General features: G+C 40.6%; 2 protein-coding genes across 3 annotated transcripts in view; one reads left to right on the top strand and one right to left on the bottom strand.

The window, feature by feature from the left end:
* The window catches only part of rxraa (retinoid X receptor, alpha a), a 104192-nt gene extending 90420 nt beyond the window's left edge, over positions 1 to 13772 (top strand). For both annotated transcript variants that reach the window (XM_051412145.1, XM_051412146.1), the window contains exons 7-11: positions 1810 to 1939; positions 3622 to 3754; positions 5993 to 6084; positions 8031 to 8136; positions 9225 to 13772. In XM_051412145.1, coding sequence (XP_051268105.1) covers positions 1810 to 1939; positions 3622 to 3754; positions 5993 to 6084; positions 8031 to 8136; positions 9225 to 9372 — 609 coding nt within the window. In that variant the 3' untranslated portion in view covers positions 9373 to 13772. The remainder of the gene's footprint in view (positions 1 to 1809; positions 1940 to 3621; positions 3755 to 5992; positions 6085 to 8030; positions 8137 to 9224) is intronic.
* A 58-nt stretch (positions 13773 to 13830) lies between these two features.
* wdr5 (WD repeat domain 5) lies at positions 13831 to 20897 on the bottom strand. Its single transcript, XM_051412147.1, has 14 exons — positions 20722 to 20897; positions 19685 to 19794; positions 19374 to 19482; positions 18849 to 18922; positions 17913 to 18002; positions 17468 to 17557; positions 17235 to 17318; positions 17085 to 17140; positions 16495 to 16541; positions 16282 to 16357; positions 15996 to 16029; positions 15639 to 15713; positions 15351 to 15438; positions 13831 to 14954 (listed from the first exon to the last, which is right to left on the bottom strand). The coding sequence occupies exons 2-14, from the start codon at positions 19760 to 19762 to the stop codon at positions 14854 to 14856; spliced, it is 1002 nt and encodes a 333-aa protein (XP_051268107.1). The 5' UTR covers positions 19763 to 19794; positions 20722 to 20897; the 3' UTR covers positions 13831 to 14853.
* Positions 20898 to 21280: the final 383 nt, after the last annotated feature.

The raw sequence follows: 21280 nt of genomic DNA on the forward strand, positions 1-21280 counted from the left end.
TGGTGGGATTTGGAGAAGGAAGTTGGGGAGAAGTTGCTGACGGTTTTTGTCGGAGTGTGAGTTCACACAGGGATACTTGGAATTTAAGGATGTTTACTTGATTTAAAATTATGCAAAGCATGTGCACAAAGTCTTTGTTTATATACATGCATATCGAGGGATATGTACTCCTGGGATGATGACGAGTAATTGTCAGAGGTTGACAGTATTGTTTGGGATTTTTTTCCCCCTTTTTTTTTTTTTTTTTTTATTTATTTTTTTTTTTTGTTTTTTTTTTTTTTTTTTTCCCCCCCTTCTCAAAAACTCCCTTTTGGTTAAAAAATTTTCCCCCCCAATTTTGTTTTTGGGGAGGGGAGAGGGAGTCTTTGGACTGGCACTTCAGTTGCACACAGAAATGATCATCTCATTATTATGATTTACATATTCTTCAGGTTCAGGTTCTGTTTAGTTCTAGTTTGCTTTAATTTTTAGGACAAGAAAAGAAACCCTCTGAGTAAATTAAATAATTCAACAATTGTAAGGACCAGAGTATAATTCCTGGCATAGAAAAAACATTTGAGAAAACAGCTTTTAGACCATAATGTAGGTTCTAAGACCCAGTCAGCAGCCTTTTTCATTGGTAAATGAGGGTTTACTTGATTCCAAGGGAGCTGAACTTTTATACTAATTAAAAGGTTGAAGAGGTAGGTGATTTGCAATTGAAGACATTTTTACATTTAATGGAGAATTCTTACAAAGTATATCTACAATGTTCACCACAACACTTCAACTATTTAAGCCCCTAAGCGATGAGAGGCTTCTTAAAAGCATATGCACAATGTCTTACATAACATTAAATGAAATAATAAATGTGTCCTTGTCTGTAGCCAATCCTACTTCTGACATTCCTCCAGCTTTTCTGCTCACCTCTTCTCAAAGTAGATCTAATGAAGAGAAAACGATTGTAGCTTTGTCCTTGGTTCACTTGGACCTTTTATTTCATGAAGAACTAGGCAGTCTTTCTGTTGTGGGCACTGAATGGACAATGTGACAGCCCACTCCATTACCAAGAACTGCTTCTTCTTTATGTTTTATCAAAATCAAATGTATTTTGCCTTCTCAGAAATGATGGCCTTAAATGTCGACAATTATTCTTCTGAACAGGTATTACTTGGAAGGTACTTGTAAATCTAAAAATAGATACACTATCCCACTATGAATGCACACTAGCTTTTAATAGATAATACAGTAAACTTTTGTTTCAGTCATATTACATTGAGAACAATCATACACTCATTTTAAGTTTTACTCAGAACAAATATGGATAATCATTAAACACAATCATTTGCTGAGTGTTATAAAGCCCTGCCTTGTCTGGTAATAAAGTCCCATTTGAGCTCCTAAGCGCTTGTTATGTTGTGAAGCGTCAGTAGAGTGTCAGGAGGGGCCTCTGGTGCTCCACTAGCTGTCCAAAAGGCTGATTTGTGTGTCTGCTAAAAGGTCCCCAAAGAAAGAGTCTGTTTGGTGAAAGTGTTTTTTCACCGGCAGCTCTCTGCAGGTATTTCCTCCACGAGCTGTGACAGAATCACAGTTTGTTTTGTCTTCCTACTAGCTCCTCTTTAGAGGATATTATTCATAGCATACTAGTCAAACGTTCTCACTCTAAGCGTTAATGTGCACGTGGTGATAGGTGGCTTGACCTGACACCAGGCTCTCAGCCAAAAGAGAGCCACGGACTGTAAAACATAAATATGACACCTTTTCATTTCATGCATTACCTGGATTTCTAACTTTCAGATTTGTGTCTGTTTTGTATCCGTTTCCCTGCAGCCGAACGACCCAGTGACAAATATCTGTCAGGCGGCTGATAAACAGCTCTTTACGCTGGTAGAGTGGGCCAAGAGGATCCCCCACTTCTCTGAGCTGCAACTGGACGACCAGGTGATCCTTCTACGAGCAGGTAGGTTAAAATTAGTTAAAATTTTTTTTTTTTAAAAAAGCTAAATGAAGTGTTTTGCACAAACTGACTGACATAAATGATAATTTTATTCCATAATGACCTCTCCACAAGATATGTGGATTCAGTCACATATGGAAAAAAAAGAGAAAGAAATGGAAAAACTCATGGCACCCAGAAGTTGAGATCAAATACTGTACTAATAAGCAAACTCTGGCAAAAGCTTCAATACTACTTGAATGTAGCCATTATTATTTGAACAAACATAGCTAGATTGATATTTTCAATACTGAGCAGTTTTTTTACAGGCCCTGCACACCCATACATATGTTTTCAGTTTTTATGACAGATTGCAACACAGATAGGGTAGGTAGATTTGGCGGAGCTACTGTACAAGCTGAAGGTATAAGATGTACTGTAAGAGAGTGAAGGAAATGCCCATTCAGGACAGCACAGTTGTGAGAAGAGGTTAAAAAAGAGCAAATAGATGAGTGTATATACTATTGTTCAAAATAGTCAAATGTGAACATTTTGCTTTTTAGATAAAAAGGCAGTTATTTTGCTAGCATTCAGATAAGCATTTTTTTCCCCAACTCTTGGTTAAAATGTGTAATTTTTATGATCCTGTACAATAGTAGATACACATTGATGTTAGAATATAGACAGAAAAATTCAGCCATTGAAACAGTGTATAAGAAGACACACTGAACTGCTAGCGCTTGCTCTCGATCTGTAGCTAGGTAGAAAAATCTCAGCAAAACAGAACTGAATAGACTAATTTGGCCATAACCATGAATAACTCTCTTGGTCACGTGACTGAGAAAAGTGTTAGATCCACCAAGGTCACAACGGCTCACTGTGTGCGTCTACTGTATGTGGACAAGCAAGCTAACCACTCAGGATCACAGAAGCGGCAACAGAAAAACACACAGTGAATCATCTGTCACTTCTCTTATATCCACCAACATCACATGCAGGAAGGTCTTTCGGGTTCTCCCAACACATTGCCCTTGTTGCCTGCCTGTCGCTCCAAATTACCCCATTATATTCTAAACCCACCTTGAGGAAAAATAAAATGCTATTAGCCTACACACCCGTCTAATACTTTGAAAGAAAAAAAGAAATCCCCCCCATCATTCCTTAGCCTTCGCACATACAATGATGGAGAGACTTCAGCAAAGCAGAGAGAGACGTTATTCTGGAGAGCTCGTCTCTTCTCGGCTCTCAGGTTTTCTATAAATAACCGCTTTAGTTCTGCTGTATCACAGATAAAAGCGTCCCGGCTCCTCTCATACCCATCTCAACTCTGGGGAGAAGAGGCGAGTGTTGCCAGGCAGAACAGTTAAAGGAGCCCTGTCACTCAAAAGGCAGCGTCTTGTGTCTTCAATGCTCTCTGTGTCAAGCCCCTGCTTTGGCACATCAAGCCTGTTGTCTTTATTGTTATGGCAGGCGCAGTTCATCCCTTTTACACGCTTGTCTCTTCAGAAAGCATGATTCAAATGTCTTAGTAATAACCTGATGCCTGCGCTTGAGAAAGCTGCACGCTTTTACTGCGCAGCTTAATTGATTCATTGGAATTCCCCCTTCTGTTGTCAGTTTCATTTTGCTTGAATGCTGTGTGAACTTTTGTACTGGGATTTTTCCTTCATACTGTTCCTCGATCCCTCTCCCCGACTCTGCCGCAGGTTGGAATGAACTCCTCATTGCATCATTTTCGCACCGTTCGATAGCGATTAAAGATGGGATCCTCTTGGCGACCGGGCTGCACGTCCATCGCAACAGCGCCCATAGTGCTGGAGTGGGAGCCATCTTTGACAGGTCATTATTGCCATGTTAATAAACTTTCTTGTCATTGTGTTTAAACTAGGTGCAACCTACAGCCACCACTTTAAATATTTTAGATACCATTTTCTAATATAACATATTATATAAGTAGTTTATGAATTCTACCTAACTGGCTTTATTAGTGGTTAATAAATAAATAAATAAATAGGTCAGTAATAACCCATTTAGGACAACATGGTTAACCAGATTATGAAAGAAACTGGCTGGTAGCATAACTGTCTTTGGGGTATAAGGTAGTTTATTAATGGCTTACTACTGCATTGTTTACTGCGTTGCATTAATAAATAATGTATGAACTATTATAAATGTATGCACACCTTAGTGTAGTAATGTCTTATTTAAAAGTGGTGTAATTTTAGGCATAATTAAGTAGTAACTACAAGTTTGTTAATGATAATAAATCATTGATAAATGCTTTATCAATCAGTAATAAGCTATTATTAACAAGAATTTTTGGGTTGAAAGGCTTCGACAAACTATTTAGACCAGTGTATGTGCTCCTTCAGCATAATTAGCTTTGTCTTTATAGGTAGCTCAAAAGTTTACCTTATTAATACCTTATTACAGCTCTATAAAGCATTATTAAATGATTTATTAACTAATTATACATGTATATTAAGAATGTCTTGGTAACATGTTAGGCATATGAAGTTGTAACTAATGCTTTGTTAATGATAATAAATAATTGATTAATTATCAATCAGTTTTAAGCCATTATTAACAATAACCTTTTTGCTTGCTAGGTTGTGTATGCGTGTATATACTCCTGCTGTAAAACTTATTATAAAAAGTTATTGCCATATTAGTGATCTATAAAGCAATAATAAATACTTTGTTATCTACTAATAAACATTAGTCACGGCTTCAAACAGCATTTGATAAAGATGTTTCAGTGGTTTCATGATATGCAGCATAGTAAATGTTTGTTCCAGTGAAATATCACACCTAACCCTGAAGTCACAAGCGTGCTTTATGAAAGCAGCGCAGGAACTATTGATTGACTCCAGTATATAAAATATGTACACCCGCGTGCATCAGGGGTCACACAGAAACACTGAACTGCTGAGAAAAAATAAAAAATAAAAATCCATGCACAAGTCACTCACTGTGAAGTCGGGTGTGTGCACGAACCACCCTGGTGACCATTATTGACTTTCCAGCTGTCTGACAGACTGAAATCTCACATGAGTCTGCAGTGTCTGTTCAGCAGCATCACACCTCGAGCTGAACTGAGATACACAAATTGCAGAGTTCAAAAAGATACAAGCAGTATGTTTTTTATATATTTTTTTCATTTTAGGTTTTTATTGAGAAATATTGAACCATTCTGGGCTGGTGATCAATCATTCGCTTATCTTACCAGATAATATATCAGGTGCTGTCCTCAAACCCATATTAACAGCAGCCCTCTTCTTCTCCAGCCTCTGTGCTCAATCATCTGCCACAGGACATCTTCCATCTCTGGGCATTAACTGTGGCAAGCATTAAGATACAGCAAACTGATAGTTTCTTTATCTACTCCTCTCTCTCTCCACTGCACAAATGAAGAGGCTGATTAACTTAAACACTTGAGTCTTGTCTTTTCCGTTTCTTTTTCTTTCTTTTTTTTCCTTTTCTAGCCCTGTTGTTCCTCCTCAGAGCAAATTGAATTAGAATGAGCCACAATTGACTTTACTATCCGAGTGAGTTGGAGGGGGCAGAAAGAAACGGAGTGAGAGGGAAAATAAAGAGCGGCTGAGGAGAGGGTGTGACCGAGTCAAAGAGGGGTGAGGAGTTCGAGCGACTCCACGCGCTGACACTCCCACCAGTGATGTCACACGCAGACAGTGGGAGTGCTGGTGTTATATTACAGCTTGTGTTTACTCTGTGGCTTTCCTTTTATGAAAACCATGTACTAAATATAATTACTTTGCAGGGTTGTAAACTTTTCCACTGATCTAACTGTGCCTATGTGGGCTGAGAGTATGCTTGTGTGTATTTGTTTTTAAATAGATTCGAGCTGGATAGTATTTAAACCATATTTGTGTGTGTGTCATTTACAAAAATGTACCAATTAGACTCAAATGGTTTCCTGTGATCTTAACTCTTCTGGCACTCGTTAGTTTGTCTGATATAACACGAAAATAGCCTGGTAGCCAAGACGGATTAAAGAACCCGATGTCGAATGAACCACATCTTTAACTTTATTTAATTTTTTTCTCTTTTGTACAGGGTGCTCACAGAACTGGTGTCAAAGATGAGGGACATGCAGATGGATAAGACAGAACTGGGGTGCCTTCGAGCTATAGTCCTTTTCAACCCAGGTAACTATCGCTACGTGTGCGCTTTCATTTGCTGCAGCAGTTGAAAGAAGCTGCGAACTAGCTGTTTCAGAGATGTGTAGGTTTTAAAACACCGTTCAACACTGTCTTTTTATTCTAGTTTCCATTCGACTTTGAACCAAAAACAATCAGCTGACAGTCAGGGAAATGTCTGAAAGCTGTTGCAGAAGGGGAAAGTAAAAAGTAACAAATATGTAATAACAGCCTAAAAGGTTCCTAGCTACATGTTAGGCATCAAAAACAGATATTTCAAGCGTGTGAATGCGCTGAGAGAACAATCAGAACTTTTATTCTAGTTCAAAGATCTTAATGTGCTTTTGGGCTGCCACTGTTTCTAGCTATAACCAAGAAAAACAACATTCAACTGACCTTAATATTGCTAGAATAGAATATGACTCATTAGAGGACCTGAAGCTTTGTGACACTCCACCTAAAATCTGTTTTTAAGTATCACACTCTCCTTCAGCGTGCTGGACAGCTGCCTGTAAAAAGAGTTAGTAGTTTTCTTCATTGACGCAGCCGGAATGATCGATTCCAATGGCAACAATCTTTAGTTGTCTTAGTCGTATTTTCTCACCAAAGTGTGGATAAATACAGCTCTTCAGGTGGGGCTTTCTAGCTTCGAGAAGGACGATCGTAGGGCACAGGAGCAGTGCATTCAGCCATGTGTACAGTGTACTTAGTATAAGGATGGAGAAGAGGATTATGCAGTAAAAAAATGTACCACTGGGATCCTGTAAATGACGGAATCTAGTGTGATCTCAGAAGCAAGGAAGCTACATATGTTTTACATCAACCTTTCAAGCCAGCTGGAGAGTTTTGATAGTCAGATTTTAGATTTTGGGTGGACTACCCCTGTAGGTCTTGAACTTGTGACTAAGCTTGACCTCATTAATATAACGTAACAATTGGGAACAGACTTTGGACTTGCCTTTGTTGTCTTTGAACTTGACTTTGGACTTCTCTTGAGAAACTGAGACTTGCTTGTGACTTGTAAAACTAATGTGGCTTCCCCTCTGCATAGCGCTGAGGTAGAACCCAAAGAAATCGGGTACAGTGCATATTTGATTGATGAACGTACTGAAGCAATGAATTCCTGTGTATTTTATAATATGACATTCTCGTGTGATTTTCCTTTTCTGGCAAATGTCAGGCCAAAGAAAGCTGACGAGTTTTCTCTTGCCAAGGCATGTGTCCCTCCTGCTATCAGCGTGCTGTTCTGTATTTAGACCTCATCCACATGGCGCTGATGTACACTAAACCAACCCATGACTGTAACCCAGGTTTTAATGACTCAGTGTGGGAGCCTCCCTCCATCCCTCTGGGAGCTCCTGTGGATCTGTTCAGCCCAGACACACTGATCCTCTGTGTTCCACATTTTGATCAGGACACATCCAGACCCACCGGCCCCGGTTCACTTCACGGCCTGATTCCTTGTTAATTAGGGGTTCACTAGACTGGCCTGACCGAGAAAGCAAAGGGTGGAGGAGGGGACGGCGAGGCTAAAAAGGCCCTCGGTCCTTCCTTTCCCACACTGTGCGATCGGGTCCAGCCAGTAACAACAAATGTTCATTCATTGTTGACCAGTTGTACAATGCTTTGTTCGTCAGAAATGTTAATCAATGACGTGTTTGTGTTAGTCAAAAATTAGTCCTCCAGTGAAGCTTAAATTAGCACGGCCTAATTGGACTAACCCAGAATGTGGTGACACATGCCCACAGTGAGCCTGCAGGGTTAAAACTCAACTTGTAAGTTAGTAAGGCTTTGCTCCCCATCATAAACTACTGCAAGGAGCTAAATGGCCTCAAATACAGGACTTCTAGATGGAAAAAGGCACATTTTCACAAACGTTTTTCCCCTCTGACAGCAGTTATATTTGCTGTTGTTGATTATTTTTTAATACTGCTTTTGTGTGTGTGTTTCCACAGACTCTAAAGGTCTGTCCAACCCCAGTGAGGTAGAAGCTCTGAGAGAGAAAGTGTACGCGTCTTTAGAGGCGTACTGCAAACAGAAGTACCCCGAGCAGCCTGGCAGGTATGGAGACAAACACAGAAATGACTGTACACATCCCCAGACGCTGGTTCTGAGATAAACTGTGCAATCTAAAGATAAAGAAACAGAAAAAGAGTGTGGCTTGCAACTTGTATTTATCTTGAGCTCCAATCCACACAGGCCTTCATCAAGTAAAAGTACAGTATCCACATAAGCAATTATTTTTATCAATACACTAGCTTTGGGTTCACTGTTATTAGATGCAATTGATTCCTTGCACAGATGTACTGCATATATGTATTAGTCTTTTTTTACCTGACTAAGGGGGTTGTGTGCATCAGATCATTTCAAAGTAATTTTATGTATGAGTTGCGAGCCCCACTCTTCCTCACTCTCTTCATACAAATTTTCTTGTCACTCTCTTCAGGCGTTTTTGATGAACAAATTGCATATTACATTAGTGAGGAAAAAAGTTGAGAGATTAAAGCAAAACAGTTTTTCAGCAATCTCTTTCAGAATATTATAATTCATTTCCCATCTGTTTGTTTGTTGTAACCTCACTGCACTCTCCTGACAATTAGCTGCTTGGATGCCAGATAGGTCTGAAAATAAGTAAAGAAAATGGCCTCATGCAACATTTTTTGATTCTTATCCAAAATCGGTCTTCCTTTTTTGGTTTGCCTGTATGAGGGGTTCCAAGTCGCATGACTAAATTCTCCTAACAGCACGAAATTGTTGTAAATCGATTGTTTCAGCCTGATAAACGCCAGCTGTTCAGGAGTAGGTGGACGTTTGTGAGATTGGATCATTTGCATGACCCCTAAATGTCTGTATGTGTATAGGTGTTGTGGGCATATTTCATTCACAAAAATGTTATCCAGTGGTAAAAACAAAAAGTTTCGGATAGCGCCTGCTGTCTGAAATCAGCAAACAAAAACAAAAGTTACTTAGAACAATTCCATTAGTTAAGTGCGAAGTGGCCCCACATGTGGCTGCTGCGCATTATATTAAAGGCCCTGTGGTATCAGTGTTTTTCTTCAGCATCATCACCCCATCTCTTCCTCTTCCTCTTCCTCTTGGATGTGTGACACTGTCTTGGTGTCTAATTTTTGTCCTGTGTGTTGTGACAGATTTGCCAAGCTGTTGCTGCGGTTACCGGCGCTCCGCTCCATCGGCCTCAAGTGTCTGGAGCACTTGTTTTTCTTCAAGCTCATTGGCGACACGCCCATTGACACCTTCCTCATGGAGATGCTAGAAGCCCCACATCAAATGACATAATAGTGTAGGGGGTTGAGCTCTCCCCCTCCCCCTCCTCCTCCCCCATCCCTCCTTACCCGTGTCTCCCACTCAGCCCTGGATCAGGAGCGGGGGTCGTTTTTAAAAAAAAAAAAAAATCTCCTCTCCAGCAAGGGACTGATCACGTGATGACTTTGGATGGAGAACCTGTCCCTCCCTCGCTTCTCTCCTCGGCTCCCCTTGATGTGTTTTAAAACAGTGAATTCTTCATGTCTATGGGTCTGTTTTATACCTTGTAAAAATATATAAATAAGAAATATATATATATATGAAAATCACACTGCAACACGAGTGACAACAGTGGACTGAAATAAGGTCGGACAGAGGACAAAAGAAACGTATTGAGCCATTGTTTTCATCCTTGCTTTTCCTGCACCTCGACAAGAAAAAGCAGAGATGATCAGGTTTTAACACCCACAGTTATGCTTAAAAAAAAAAAACTTAAAAAAACCAGCGGTGATGTCACATTCGGACACTCGGCGTTGTGATCGGGACAATCGTGGACTGGGAGAGAGCGTCAGGCTGTCTGGACTTGGACCTGAACCCTCTCCCTCTCTCTCTCTCTTTCAGGACTGAACTTAACTTCGGAGAGGGAACAGCGGGCCGGGGGGGCAACACGTCTACTTAAAGGAACTCCTGCCTGACTTGACTGAACACGTCAGGTCTTGCACTAGCTGTTTTTGAGGTGTGAGCTTTCTGGAGTAGAACTCAAGAGGTGGGTTAACAAGACTGTAAGTGCTCAAGAAAAAAAAAAAAAAAAAAAAAGAAAACCTCAGGTCTCTGCCCAATTCCAACAAATACAACCATGTCTTACTCTATTAGCACTGTGCAACACCGGGGGGGACGACATATTAGTTCACTAATCAGCCTTTCAGTTAATGTTAATTGGTTGAACAAGAGTTGGGAGAGCTTGTTATGTACAATCTGTGCAGTCCGTCTGCACGCAAGAAGACGCAGGCTGCTGTAGATTAGCCACACGTTAGCTTTATGCTACATGATGCTCTGAAAGGCTACCAGCAAGGCGCCAGGAACAACTTTTGTCATCCTGTCTCAAACCTTTGGCCTGTGTCGCAACCTTACAGGTGATCGCGACAAACTCGGACGGCTGGCCTCTTCACCGGCCTCTGAGCTCCTTCTCCGACCCTTCTCCGTCCCTTCTCCGACTCTTCTCCGACCCTTCTCCGACCTCTCCAGTTCTCATTTCATGTGAATTTCAGCACACCATTTACACCTCCACACTCAGAAATCCCTCTGCTCGACGCAGCGGGTGTTAGCTTTTTATTATTATTTTTTAAACACCTCATATCTACCTGTACAGTACAGAAAGTTACAACCGTATTCAGTATTGACGTTATTTCACTTTTGATTTTAACAGCAGCGATGCACAATTACCTCTGTTTCCATCCCTCCGACCTTCAGCTCTCGACACTCATTTTAAGCATTTACAGTATGCGGGAGAAGCGCTCGTCATTGCAGCAGAGCCATTATTTGTTTGTTTGTTTGTTACTTGGCACTTAACCTCATGACAGCGGAGTCGGGTTCCTAAACGGAGAGCTGATGTTGATGTAATCGACCTCTGAGGTGGAATTTGGCCCGGGGCCCAATCAGGAACGCCCCAATTGTTTTTCTCCTCAGAGGGACACACACACTTGCTCTCTCTGCACTTCTCTGGACAAACAAGTGTCGTTCAAGTCAAACTGAAATGTTAAATATCTCCATGTTGTGTATAAATATGCTTTATGCCCATATTCTACTTTTTTGTTTTTTCTCCTGTCCTTTTTCTCTAAATGCTGCAGCTGCTGCAAAACTATGCATCAAGTGCATTTCCAAAGATTGTCCAGAGAGCTGGTGCATGTTAGTACGGCCTAAAACAGGTCTGATACCTTTTTAAAAACAAGTGTTTGTGAGATGTGGGTCTGCTGTAATATTTTCCTGGCCTGGAGTACCGTTTTTTATTTTTTCCCCCGCCCACTGTTCACATACACACACACAGCAAACAACCAGCTATCAGCCCTCATTCCAAAGTGTTTTATGGAAAGGTGGAGCATAGCGGAGATTAAGGTCATGTTAAATAATAGCTATTGCTGGGTATGATATGAGGAAAAAAAACAAAACAAGGAAATCAAGGATTTTCTTTCTATATCTGAATATTCACCACTCTTTAATGAGCACCTTGACACTATCTGGACCTAAAAGGAAAAAAACAAACAAACCTTGAACACTTTGTTTGATGATCCTTTGATAAACTCAGAGGGTTAATGGTCTGAGGTGTATGGAGTCTTGAGTGTGCCACTACAATAATCACATTTTTAGTGTTTAAGTTCAACAAATTCAACAAAATATAATTTTGACTTGTATTTAATAAAAAAAACACGCACAAATAATTGGTTAATTAGGAATTGTATTACCTTTTTAACAATTGTCTTGTTTTAACATATAGTTTCCATTTTGTGATTGCTTTCATTAAAGTGTCACTTTAATGAAGTCCAAACTACACCGCAGCAACAGGAGCTTTTATTAGCCAGCTATTGGTTTGTAATCCGCCCTCAGAGCTTAATTTATTATTCCTTTTTTCAATTTAATTCAAGGTTAGGGTCAATTAAGTCTGAAAATTGTATCTGGTGGCACTGTCAAAACTCCATAGAAGTGTTGATGCACACCGAGACATCAATGCTACATCGACCACCTCTGTGCAACCGACACCCAATGATCTCTTTACTTCTGAGGAAAAACAAGCAAAGAGTTGGTTGAGGATGCCGGCTTTGAAACGTCACATACTGTACAATATTTCCTCTGCAGTCAGGGAGCAGTTTGGGTAAGACGCGGATAAGCAAGGGACGTGGCGGCTGTTTTCAGAGCTGTGGGCTCCCTCTAGTGGAAGAGAAGCAGCACTGCAACATTACTTGAATTTTTTTTTGTACAAGTATTTAATGAGACAAAAGGATGGCACTTTCTCACAGCGTTATCATCGACGTTCCTCTCGATCAGACAAAACCTCAGTGTCTGTGCTTGTTAAAACTGAAAGAAGCAGCAATAACTTCAGTATGACCTATTGGCTTTATTGTTTTATTATCACTGAGGTGGCCTGTATTATCACAAACTATCCAGGTGACAGTATTAACTGCCAGTTTGAGCTCAGTTTACAGTATTTATATCCTGGAAAAAATATGCTTGTCAAAACAAAAAAAAAGGAAATTTTTCATTGTTTTTCAACTTCAGCATTTTGGCAAAGAGAAACTTTTTTTTTTCTTTTTCTAAGAGGAATATTGCCAATTTTAATCAAGAAAAGCAGTTCTCAAGCAAATAAGTTTGTTTTTCCACTGTGACCCAACTTTAAAATGAATATCCTCCTGTTCTATGAAGTCTGATGTCTCCCCCTCTTTAGTTTACTGTGATTGGTGACCGCAGGTATCTTAAGCCATAAAGTGGATGAAGTGCGAGCTCACTCCCCTGCAAGAAATGAACTGACAAGGATCTCCTTGTCGGGATAAAGAAAGGATCGCCCACGTAGAATGATTACCTACACGAATGCTTTATAACATAAAGCTATATTTTGTTAATATGTATATGTGTATATATTTATAAATATATATCGACAGATCTGTTCCTTGAGTATTTCCAACGGTGAAAGAGGGAGACAAGTCTTTCAGACCAAACTGTTCCGCGCCAGGTGTTCAACTAGAGTTTTACGGTGGGCTTTTTTTCACAAGTTTCTGAGGGTTTTTGCATTTTCCACCTCGACTTTATAAAATCGATCCTGATCAACCAGCAAGAATCGCAGCAGCTCTAAACTCAAAAGAACCAGCTTCTTCTCAGCAGATTATGGGACCTCAAAAAAAAGAAAAGAAAGGTGAAGACTTTAAACCCTCCAAAATGTATGTGTTGCTTGGCAATTGTATGTTCAAAAAGTGTAATCAGGAAAAGCTGAGCTTGTGACACAATCACTGCTTTCTTTGTTGCATTGACCGTAAAAAACATTCAAGTGGAGAAAAAAAAAAAGAAAGGAAAAAAAAAAAACACTTGAAAAAAGATCTATTTTTGTACAAAGGTAATTTTATCCCTTGCTTGTGTACTCTGTTCTTTCCCTTTTCTTCTGTGGGCTGTTGTATACGTTGTGGAAAAGCTTATTCAATGAGGCAAGAGACAATTTTCAGATTGAAAATTTAAGGTGAGAGGAGTCGTCGGCTTTGGCACCTTGGTAGCTGTCGCCTTTACTTTGCCATTTTCAGCCTGTCGCTGCAAGACGGGGACGTCTTCTTTCATTATATTTTTGTCTGTTTTTAAAAGGAGATGGAATTTTGTCATCTGTTCTTTGTGGGTTGTTCTGATGTTCTATCTTTCATGGACAGAAAAAAAAAGGTTATTAAAAAACTTAAAAGTGAGATCGACTGATGCCACTTGATTCCGTGCACGCAGAGGCATGACGACGCGGCAAACGTGAAACATACAAAAACTGGTTTTATTAAGACGCAGGTAATAGCTGTCAAATGCAAACATATATTCCACAAAATCCAGGTTGACTACAGAGAACAGACGCTGCTGGCTTCGTGTGCAGAACTACAGTATGAGCTAATCAAACAGAAGAGAACGTAATAAAAGAAAACACAGCTGAAACAGTCAAATCACATTACATGTCATTATAATATGTACAAATCCTAGAACACAAAACTGCATTTGGTCACAGTTGTAAGCTGTAAAATGTTAAAATTAGACTTTTTTTTTTAACAGGAGGGGGTTTTAACTCAACGCTCCAGTAGGACTGTAAAAGTAAAGTTTTTTTTGTAGCTTTCAAACAATTAATAGTGACATCATGAATCACATCCTCTTGAGGCATCTTTGACTTTGTTCATGCACTTAAAATGCTGGTTCGTTGCCCTAATAACACATCTGGTTATGGCACACAGCGCTTCACTGATCTGGCATTTGATATTAAGGAGAAAAAAAACACTAATAGTGGTGCCACCTGAATAAATAACAAATGGATCCTTTAGATATCTTTTTTTTGTTTTGTTTTTACTGAAGGCTTGATGTCATTCAGACGGTGCTACACGATTATACAGACAAATGAAAAAGGCAAAAGAAATCACAGAAAGGCCAAATAACCATTACATTTATTGTACGAGAACAGAAATGCCATGTGTGTGAGTCGGTATGGCCCAAAGTTGATGCAGTGTCAAAAATACTGAAGCACCAGAACCAGGGTATCAGTGTTGTTACATTGATACCCCGGCACGCGTTAACACACGCCCACTGCTGCACTGACTCTGGGCTGATACTCCGGGCTGATGTGTCTCATTTGGTTCTCCGTGCTGAATTTCATTACCTGAAAGCCCCTCCGCGTCCCGCAGGAGCTCTCTGTTAGAAAACAAGTCCTCTTTTCTTACAACAAAACGTAGAAAAAAAATTATATATATAAAATAAAAAAAAAAGGAAATATGAATGGCCTGGAAGATCCGAAAGGGCTTAGCAGTCGCTTTTCCATAGCTTGATGGTTTTGTCATTTTCTAAAGCCGCAGATGCGATGATGTTCTCTGTTGGGTGGCAGGCGGTCGATATGACGACGTCTGAAAAGAGGAGACGAGAAGGAAAACTGAAAACGGTTCTGAGAACGACATCGAAGTTTTATAAACACATTACACCCACAATACAGTTTATACACACACACACACACACACACACACACACACACACACACACACACACACACACACACACACACACACACACACACACACACACACACACACACACACACACACACACACACACACACACACACACGTCTTCAAAATGAGTTTAGTCTCTGATCCTTATACAGATCTGCATAATCTTTAACCCAGTGCTTACTGACAGACAGCTGACCCTGCAGCAGGCGTGTCTGTGTGTGTGTTTAAGCTTAGTAAGACTTAAATGTGTGCTTTCAAACACAAAGTAATGTCCCGAAGCGCGTCTTCCTCTACCTGTGTGGCCCTGCAGTTTCTGCACGATCTCCTTCGTCTGCAGGTTCCAGATATAAACCATGTTGTCCTCGGAGCCCGACACAATCCACTGCAAGAGAGCGGACGCCGGGTTACACTTGGCTGTACGCACCATGCATTTCAGAAGCGTAATGCATGAATGTACAAACTGAGCAGGAGGACGTTTATTAAAACAATGAAACTTATAGGACTAAACAAACATATCGCGTGCGTTACATTAAAGAGCAACTGTTCACACTCGCACACGCTCATAGTAACGAGAGCTCTTACCTTCCCGCCGGTGACGGAGAAATTTGCAAATATGCAGTACTTCTCATTTTTATGGCCGGTGTACGTTTTCAAGCACTGAAATGTTGGGAGAACAATGAAGAGTTAAATATCTGCTGAAGCAGAAGCATCAACAACAGAAGTATGTAGGTATTTACAAGTAAACAAATAGCATTTTGTTATCCCCTAATGCAAAAAAACCCTAGAACATTAAAGGACATCAATGACCATTATCAGCAATAAGATGCCAGTGGAGTATCTGAGTCTTTATATGTGTTACATCTATATGTTTACATTCATATACACTGCTCCAATAATGAATTATAAAATAACATCCTATTTCAAACTGAGTTGTCGTACCTTTCCTTTGCTGTAGTCCCACAGCTTCAGCGTGCTGAAAAGTGAGCACAAACACAGCAGTTCATGTGTTAAACAACTTCCTGCAAAACAACTGTGTAAAAACAATAAATCGTATTCATTTCATCTTTATATAAAACTGCAGCTGAGGACAGCCTTTTCTAGCACCACGCCGCCACCTGCTGGTGAAGGACTGGTAAAAGAGGGCTGATGAACAACACAGTGAGCAGTTTATAATAGAGAGCAGCACTGAGTTCACTCTCCTGCAGGAACAGAACGTAATACTCACTTATCCAGTGTAGCTGCCAGGATGTATTTCCCGTTGGGGGAAAACTTCACAAACGACACGGGAGGGTTGTCATCGTCTAATAAACACAGCGACAGAGGCACCGTCAGCACACAAACAATCAACAACAATCATACCAAAATACCTAATGCAGGCTAGTCTTTTTCACACATTTTATGATCTGTAGTAAATGCAACAGTGTCAGTGTAATCTTACCTATGAGCGTCTTTAAACACTGCCCCGATGCTGTGTCCCAGATTCGGCTGAGAGTGTAAAAAAAACAAAAGAACACCATTGTTTATCAAGGGTTATGACAGCGAATAAACAAAAATCATGTGAACAGAACTGGACGCAGAAGTTAAGACGCAAGTCATCCACAACCGCTACACCTTTCAACAAATCCTTCAGTTTGACTTTCACATGGGAAGTGTTTGTGTAAAAGGTTTCAAAGAGCTGTTACGCAATCAAGATAGAAAATAAATAAAAAGAGGCAGCAGTGAAAGACAGCGATGACAAATATGCAGCGGGGCATTTATTCCTTCATGGAAGAAAGATTGAGCACGACGGCACAAATATGTACCGTGAGGAGCGCTGCCAGGCCAACCAGAGCCACAACAGCTGTCACACACGCAGACAGCAGCCGCGCTACAGTCGATACACAGTTCTAATAAAGTGAGTTGTAGTTGGTTTTCACAGTGTCGAGATGCTTTAAGATACTATATTACACAAACTGAGTCACTGTAGCTGCCCCTAGTGGTCCAAAAACAACAGCCAAATCAAAGATGATGAATAGAAATGGTTCTCACCAAAGGCCGTCATAGCTACTGGACACGATCAGGGAGCCGTCTCTGTTGAAATGGACCTGCACGCAGGGACACAGAATCACGTTACTGGCACCTTGTCAACCTTTAAAATCCAGAAGATTCTTCAGATTTGAAGAATGAAAACAAACTTACGGCCGAGACAGGATCGGAGTGAGCCGGCAACGTTTTCAAACATTTCCCGGTCTTCACGTCCCATATCCTTACGCTCTCGTCAAACTGGAAACAAAGAGAAAAAAAAAACACACCTTTTATATTTTTCCCCCCCTCACACAAAACGACGCGTGACATGCGTATAATGCTTTGGCAGAGGTCTGACATCTGTTTCCCATTCGCCGCTTGTTGGATGCCAAAAGCTCGGTACTCACCGATCCTGAAACGATAAGATTGGACTGGGGGTTGAAGTTGCAGCAGAAGACGTAGTTGCTGTGACCTTTTAGAGTTTTTAAGCATTTTCCCTAGATGAAAGAAAGACGAGTTGAAATGTCACATTCTTAGACATAACAAAATAAAACAAGACTGGAAGCGCAGACGGTGTTAGAGCTGCAGGTAAGTGCAGCTTTAATGGTGATTAAACTTTTACAGCAGGAACGGCAGATATGAATCTTAAAATTGTGCATGGATTTCATTTTCTTACTTCATGAATGTATAATGCTACAAGACACTGTCAGCCCTAACAATCACATTCTGCCCTTTACCGCATGTTCTGTGATTCAATAACTCATATCACTGAAGTGAGATAGTCAGTGCGATGGTGAGGAAATGTCACACGAGTTCGAACACGAGAGCGGTGCAGTGTTCGTCTGCTCTTACCGAGCTGACGTCCCAGATCTTCAGGGTTTTGTCGTCAGATGCAGACACCAGGAGGTTGGAGTCGGAGGACCAGGCCACGTCAGATATACCCTGCAGATGCATGGGGGACAGTTAGGAACAGCATGGCTTTGATTGGGATGGCAAAACTGGACCCAATGTAAATACGAGTAAAAAGAACCACGGCTCGCTCCAAAGTCAATTCCTGTGACAGAGTCATTACAATTGAATTGATGCAAGAACACATGTTACGCATGTTCTTTATTTCTAGTAGGAATGAGTCATAAAAGTTCTGGTTCCCTCGTCTCAAAGTCAGCGGGTTCTTTTGAATGGGTTTTTGGTTAGAAGCCTGAAATAAAGTCTGTGGTTGTCACCTTTTGTTCTATGACATCAAATACGTCAGTAAATACCCCAACAGTGAATTTTGAAGCTTTTTTGTCTCAAAACAGCCATTTGCTAACAAGTAAATAAACAAAGCTACAGAGGTTGTCAGCAAAGTCAACACATCGAACACGGAGAGCTGCTCACCAGTCCTCCTTTACAGTCCTGTGTTTATACTCGTGCTCTTTCAAACTATTCTAACTCAAACTTTCCAACTTGTACATTCTGATTACAAGATTTAAAGCTGGAAGTTCAGCGGTGACACTGAAGTCATGCGACGGTGTTGTAGTTTGTTTATAGCCAAACGTTAGCTTTTTACTTCCGGTGGCCACATACATGCTTCAAAAACCATCAAAAAGGTTTTCATTTGTGAAGATTATCCTGCTGAACAAAACATGCATAATCCAAAATCCTGTGGAAAAGTCCCAACCCCATCTTTGATCATCTGTTTAAAAGCTGCTGCTACTACTTCATATGGGTAAACACAGCCCCATCCCATCTTTCAAAACAGAAAGCAGAAACACTGCAGCAGTGAAAATGAGAATCTGTCAGACTCACAAGTTTGTGTCCGGATATGGTTTTCTCAAACTTGCCATCATAAGCTCCCCAGATTTTGATGAGTTTATCAGCGGCTGCAAAGAGAAAATAAATATGTCATCAGTGTTTTGCTAAAGTCTTGCTGCTGTAAACAATACGGCATTATAGGTCGACAGAATATTCAGCTATTCTGATGATTCGTTCATCGTTTCAGTCATTTCTCAAGCAGAACAGCAAACATTCTCTGGTTTCAGCTTCTCGGATGTGAAGATTTACTGACTTTCTTTCTCATATATGGCAGTAAATAATATATCTTAAGGTTTTGGACAAAGCAAGCATATTGAAGACATAACCTGGTGCTTGGAGAAATTGTGAATGCCACTTTTTCACTGTTTTTTTAACATTTCATAGACTAAATAATTAATCTAGAAAATAACTGGCAGATTGACCGATAATGAAAATAATCGTTAGCTGCAGTCCTGATTCACCGTGGCCCATATGTGGTTTGAAGGGAACATGGACAGAGGAAATGGAAATATAACTCACATGAGCTGGCGAGCCATTCTCCGCTCGGGCTGAACTTGACGGAGGAGACGGCTTTAGTGTGTCCCGCTAATGTGAATTTCAGGCTGTAGTTTGGCTTGGCAGGTGCAGACTGTAGAGGAAAACAAAACGTGACATTCAATCATCTCCTCGCGGTGTGTGACAAATGGATGCACATTTATTCAGCGATTCGAAGACAAGGAAAAAACAGAAATGTCTCCAAACCCCCCCTCTGTATATTCCCTCACACTGCCAACAATTACCATGAAAGAAACCCACGAGTGAAGTTGGGAAGCTGCAGGAGAAATACAAACCTTGCTTTGGCTGGCGGATGCTGATGGTACAACTGGAGGTTTTGTGTCAGTCTCTGGTTTCTTATCTTCTGTTGCCATGGTGAGGAAATGAGCATCTATTGAGCAAGATCCTGACGCAGAAGAAGAAGCCGATACGGACAGGAGTTCAGATTGTGAAACAGCACAGCAGTGTCTGACATTAAAGGTTAGCATTGGATACAGCTGTGTGCCTGTGTCACAACACAACAACAACAACTTAGATTACACAATGTGCAAACCAGCAGTTACATTCATTAATGGCATTGGTCGCTCTTTATAAGTATTCAAACTGTACTACTGCATGGAATCAGGAAGTTCAAGTGATTGCAAATATACTATAGAGCATGTGTCACATTTAGCTAATTCACAAAATGATCAAACTGCCTTTTAAGCTAGCCATATTAACTATAGCAGCTATTTTAGACAATTCAAAGCCATACAACCACTGGCTATGGTGCTGTAACAATCACTAAATGCTGTGATTAAATCTACTGGCACAGGCTGCGGTTGTTTTTCTAATGTTTGTTTGTTAAAAAGCCGCAACTGTAACTGTAACGTTAGCTATTTCAGCTAGCAGTTAGCTGGCTGGCTAACGTTAGCTAGCGTCAGCTAGCCTTGTCGCGGTTAAAAGGACTACACAGAAACGTTTCATACGCTCAGCTACGGCTGTAAAAACTACATGGTATTAATCACAAACACGTTAACGTCTATTCATGTTTAAATGCAATAAAGAGGAAATGAGGAACTATCAAACAAAGGGCCTTCGCTGAGGAGTCTCTGACAGAAGCTAGCAGCGTACTGTAACGTTGTTTATTTCAGCATTAAGGATTGACGCCAGACAGCCAGGGATAAACACGCAATGTTAAATCCACTGGGGTTTTTTTAAAGAGAGCTACGGTTAGTCTGATCAGGTATCCGTCTGCTTTCACAGCGTTGATGCTGTTGACAAACTGGCTGATCTGCCACGGAGGGGGCCTCCATTCAAACAATGAGGAATCAGTAAGAAAGACGATACTCACTGGCAGTGGCCGCAGCGTCGCGGTCAGATTGTTACTGCTGGTAAAGATTGGACAGAGAAACGCACGTTTTATTTGTTCAGACGATCATGGAGAACTCATAAATCAATTGGCTTGCTGAAGGATGTGTGCCTGCGCGGAGAAGCGGGGAATGTGCTGTGGTGGTGCTCGTTTGCGCATGCGTGTTACCATCAGAAGTAACGGATAAGGGTGAGGGACATTAAGCCTCCAAAGCAAATATATTCAATGCCGTATGGTAGTGAGTAGTTTTATTAGTGGTTTTCCAGTTTATCTGATGAAAAAAATGTGCGTTAATATGACTTCTAATGCACATTTATTTCCTTAGCCATACTTTAAATACAGTATGTCTGGGAGACACTGAATAAATAACTACCAATACGAATTCCCCAAGTGACAGTGATACAAGTTTAGGTTGGGGGCTGTTTGCCCTGCAGACATGTTGTTTTTCGTTTGAGACTTGCTATGAAATGATAAAGGTAACGTTACATTATTGTGTCAAAAATATCTGACCACCTCAGGGTACTACATTACTACACAAGGG

This window comes from Dicentrarchus labrax, unplaced genomic scaffold, assembly GCF_905237075.1.
Source record: "Dicentrarchus labrax unplaced genomic scaffold, dlabrax2021, whole genome shotgun sequence".
In the NCBI taxonomy this organism is placed as follows: Eukaryota; Metazoa; Chordata; class Actinopteri; family Moronidae; genus Dicentrarchus; species Dicentrarchus labrax.